The sequence below is a fragment of the Populus trichocarpa genome, chromosome 1 (genome assembly GCF_000002775.5).
Source record: "Populus trichocarpa isolate Nisqually-1 chromosome 1, P.trichocarpa_v4.1, whole genome shotgun sequence".
Lineage (NCBI taxonomy): Eukaryota > Viridiplantae > Streptophyta > Magnoliopsida > Malpighiales > Salicaceae > Populus > Populus trichocarpa.
In genome coordinates this window covers 26,849,926-26,855,046 of record NC_037285.2, presented here as the reverse complement: position 1 = coordinate 26,855,046, position 5,121 = coordinate 26,849,926, and the positions used below count along the sequence as shown (strand labels likewise).

The window sequence follows — 5,121 nt, the reverse complement described above, 5'->3', positions numbered from 1 at the left end:
AATAACTTGATATTTTTTTAAAGTAAAACATACTTCTAAAAAACATTCAAAAGCAAAAGCTACCAAAATTTTAAACATTCATTTAATATAGCACTAGCATAAATTCTTTTTGAAGAGGTGAGTTTTGGATCCTTATATGAAAATAAAATAATAGAATAACTTCTTATAAAATATCATATATGAAGGGTCATCAATAAGTTACAATGCTAGCAAGAACTATTTGAGAATGCACTTGAAATGATATTTTTAAAAATATTAAATTTTATTTTGCTTATTTTTTTTTTTTATGTTTTTAGATTGTTTTGATATGGTGATGTCAAAAATAATATTTAAAAAATAAAAAAAATATTATTTTAATATATTCTAAAAAAAACACTTTAAAAAGTAACCATTACCACATTACCAAATACTTCTAAATCCAAATTCAGTCTCACTTCATGAAGTAAAGAAGTGTATAAGATTCTCCATAAGTATATTATTAATACCTTAAAGATAATGATTTTCACACCTCAAGTCTATTTGTTATACCCACTAACATGACACATGAGTTGTTGAAAATATTTTAACCTTTTCATTATTCCATTCCAAGAGGTTGTTTGAAATTGAAATTCAAATAATATCTCTAAAAATATATATATTTTTTAAAATTATTTTTATGTATATTTTTAGATCGTTTTGATTTGATTTTGTCAAAAATAATTTTTAAAAAGTAAAAAAATATTATTTTGATACATTTCCAAACGAAAAATAATTTGAAAAGTAACTTCTACCATACTCTTAAACACCCCAAGATGTATACTTTTATTATCTTCTCGTTACTTTCAATCAAAGCACTTTAAATAAAATATGCTAAACCTATAGTTTAATTATTATTTTCTCCAATCCATTAACTTACCTATTGTATTATTAAGTGATTTAATTAAATCTCGTAGTATCTGATTGTAGTTAACTAAGATCAATTGAGCCAAGTGGTAAGATTTTAAAATTTGGATATTAATTTATTAATTAACGAGCATATAAATAGAGATTGTCTATCGTGATCGATCTTTGACTAAAAACAAATTAAATAGACAAATGAGGAACATCTACGCTGCCTTCATTAATTTTAACCTCATATTTAAATACGTTTATAATATTTATAAAAATTTATTTAAAAATATATTAAAATAATTTTTTTTATTTGATGACATGTTCTATTTGAATCTATTCTTAATTATCAACCCATTAACTTTTTAAAAAAACTTTTTTTTATTGAAACAATATTTTTTTAATTTATATTTTATTGATCCTCCTAATTTGACGATGTCCCAAGTAAGGTTTATTTCATAAAATTATTTTAATTTACTAAAGTACTCAGATTTTGATTAATTTTGTGTAGTAACTTTGAAAAAGTTTGCCGCTATGTCAAAGCCGAGATTGGATGTCAAGAGGCTCTCTCTTTTTTTTTAAAAAAAATAAAAAAATCATCCAATAATTAAAACTGCTTCCCTCTTAACAATGTTGTGGTCATTGTAACTTGTTTTTCATTTAAGTGGGACTCACGTTGTCGTAAAATTTACTCTCGTTTTTCTATTTCAAAGTCACAAAGGAATGCTTAGGATTATCCCGACAAGATCACAGCAAAATCTAAAAACAAAAATTTGAGAAGTTTCCTTTAACCTCACAACGTTTCTTCCTTTTTAATTACAAATGAGAGGTTCAAATTCGATTTCTCTAAAAAAAAAAACAATGCCATTAGAGATGTAATTCATGGGCTGCCTAGCAGCACTTCACCTTGCTGGTACCCTTCTCAGTGGAATTGGGAGACACTAATGCTTCGATACAATCTCAGTTAAAATTTACAATTTGCAAGGGAAGCACTCAATTGTTTCAAGAAACACTTACAAGAATCCTGCCAAGCTCACAGCAAATTCTAAAGATAAAAGGCTTAGAAATCCGGTGACCTGACAGGCACTTGACCACCTAGCTAGTTCATGCACATGCGAGCCAATATCAGCTAAAATCTGCAATGAGCAAGGAAGTACACAATTGTTTCAAGAAACTGAATACTGTACATGGAAGAATTGTTCGACACATTTGGCATACATGTTGCCTTTCAAACCCAAGTAAATGATGGCTATTTTAAGAGATTTCTGGTTCAAACTAGTCCTGCTTTTAGCTTTTTCAAGATTTATGCCAGGAGTTCATTTTCATCTTGGGTCGGTTTTATGTATACCGAGAGGAGGAAGACATACAGGCTGGTTAGCCAGCCACCACCCTTCTATGCATATAAGAAGAGAACGTGTAAAGCTTTTTAAGAAACGACCATTAGAATACCTTCCAACAATACCATCAAGTATACCAATTTTAAGGGACCACATGCCACTCTCGTATTATTCCCATATCGTGCTCTCAGCTTTCTTTCTTTTTCTGTGTCTCTCTCTCCCGATGAAGAGTAAAAACCAGGGGCCTCTACTCTTATTCAACCTCCAGCTTTCAAATGACAGTCAAGCTTTGCTATCTCCCCACAATCCTTTTCGTGGCTATCACCCCCTCATTGCTCCATGTTGTTGTGGTCAAAAGTCTTGGCACTGCCTCCACCATTGCCATCACGTATAGTACTCCTACTGCCTGTGGTATCGTCGCTGGGGAACCAACCCAACGAGTTCAGTGCTACCAAAATGGTCAAGCCATTTCCTTGCAACCGAATATTTCTTTTGAAGCTATTTCTGGAGGCCTGAACTTCTTGTGTGGCCTCAGGTCTGGAGGCCTGGCTATTCTATGTTGGGAGACCGCTGCTATATCTCATTTTTCAAGCTTGCAACCAAAGCGTATATACTACAGCAACACTGTCAGATTGACTGATCTAACAGTTGGAGATGTTCAGGTTTGTGCTAGAGAGGTCAACTCTGGCATGGTTAAGTGCTGGAGAGGAGTTGGGAGAGGTAAGTCTTCTTTTCCATCACCTGGGGTGGCTTTAAAATTTAGTACAATCACATCTGGTAGTGGCTTTACCTGTGGGATTTTGATGAATAATAGTAGAGTTCATTGTTGGGGTAATAGTGATGTGGGAACTGAGATTGAGAGACAGTTCGGCAATTTGACTATGTTAAACTTGGTTGCTGGAGAGTCTCATGCTTGTGGATTGGCTAGGAGTGGAGTTTTGGTCTGTAAAGGGAGCAATGGTTCGGGACAATTGGATGCTCCTTTTAATTCAACTTTTGAATTTTCAGCACTTGCACTAGGAGCAAATTTTACTTGTTCTATTGAGCAAAGAAATGGATTAGTAAAATGCTGGGGAGAAGCTAATAAATTTCAACTGGATAGTTACATATCAGAAAATGATTCACTAGATTTGATTGTTGCTGGTTTGAATTTCATATGTGGGCTTACAACAAGGAATTTATCGATGATTTGTTGGGGAATGGGATGGTCTAATGCTCTTAGTCATGGAGATGATCTTCCATTAGGAACAATAATTCCAGGTTCCTGTGTTCAGTCTTCATGCAGCACTTGTGGTATGTATCCAAATTCTGAGACTTTATGCGGTGGCTCTGGGAGTATCTGCAAATCATGCCAGATTGAACGCCCACTTGCATTGCCATTGCCACCGATAACACCACCTCCATCCGAAGAACTGCAACCAGTCCTTCAAGTGAAGTCAAGAAACAAGATTTCTTTGGTTTTTCTGATCGTCGGTTCTGTTGGTGCTTTAGCAGGGATTGGCACTATTGTTTATTTCTTAAGCATATTTTTACATAAAAGATATAGCAATACTGTCCAACCGTCAACTACTGATGTAAATTTGAATATTGGTGCTTCAGTGAACAGCGATTCTACTGCCCCACCTTTAAGATTATTTTCCATTAGGAGTTATGGCTCACGAAGGTTAGGACAGCAGAGAAACGGGTCATCTTCCAGGCGTACAGAAAAGACACAGAATTTTTCCCTATCAGAGCTTCTTACTGCTACTAACAATTTCTCATTGGAAAACAAGATTGGTTCAGGGAGCTTTGGCACTGTTTACAAAGGCGAACTTCCTGATGGTCGTGAAGTGGCCATTAAAAGAGGAGAAACTGGTATGAAGATGAGGAAACTCCAGGAGAAAGAAATTGCATTTGATTCCGAACTAGCACTTTTATCTCGGCTTCACCATAAGCATCTACTGGGGCTTATAGGTTTCTGTGAAGAAAATGATGAAAGGCTTTTGGTCTATGAGTACATGAGCAACTGGTCTCTCCATGATCATTTGCATAGCAAGGAAAATACTGAAAAGAGTAGCAGCATTTTGAATTCTTGGAAAATGAGGATCAAGATTGCATTAGACGCGGCTAGAGGAATTGAGTATCTGCACAACTATGCAGTGCCACCTATTATTCATAGAGACATCAAGTCCTCCAATATTCTGCTTGATGCAAATTGGACAGCTAAAGTATCTGATTTTGGATTATCACTAATGGAGCCAGAATCTGATCAAGAATTCATGTCAACCAGGGCAGCTGGGACAGTAGGATATATTGATCCTGAGTATTATGTATTGAATGTGTTAACAGCAAAAAGTGATGTTTATGGTTTAGGAGTGGTATTATTAGAACTTCTGACAGGAAAGAGGGCTGTGTTCAAGAATGATGAAGACGGTGTGGTCCCAATGGGAGTTGTAGAGTACGCAACACCATTGATAGCAAAAGGGATGCTGCAGAATGTGCTGGATAAAAGGGTGGGGCTACCGGAGATGCAAGAGACTGAAGCAGTGGAGCTTATGGCCTATACTGCAATGCATTCTGTAAATTTGGAGGGAAAGGAGAGGCCTAATATTATTGACATAGTTGCTAATTTGGAAAGAGCACTGGCTCTCTGTGAAGAGGTCCGCACTAGTTGCTGTTCGACCACGTTCTCCATTCCTTCAGATTGAATTGAAGTGTCCATGCCAAAAGAAAATCCAAGCAATTTTTGTCGAGTTCCTTTCAAACTTTGATTTCCACTTCCCTATCTGGTTGACATAATACCCTCCAAAGTTTTATTCTTTCTCCAAGTGCACACAAAACTACTAAAGTTACTCATCACTAACATGGAAGGCATTTTCCTGGTAGTTGTTTTGTTCCTTTTCTTCTGGCTTAAATCTTGAGGTTTCTTTTGCTATCA

The 5,121-nt window shown here is 35.3% G+C and overlaps 1 protein-coding gene across 1 annotated transcript; it reads left to right on the top strand.

Annotated features, from left to right (window-relative positions):
* Positions 1 to 2,334: 2,334 nt before the first annotated feature.
* Positions 2,335 to 5,121, top strand: LOC7478525 (putative serine/threonine-protein kinase-like protein CCR3). Its single transcript, XM_002298275.4, has one exon. The coding sequence runs from the start codon at positions 2,480 to 2,482 to the stop codon at positions 4,889 to 4,891; it is 2,412 nt and encodes an 803-aa protein (XP_002298311.4). The 5' UTR covers positions 2,335 to 2,479; the 3' UTR covers positions 4,892 to 5,121.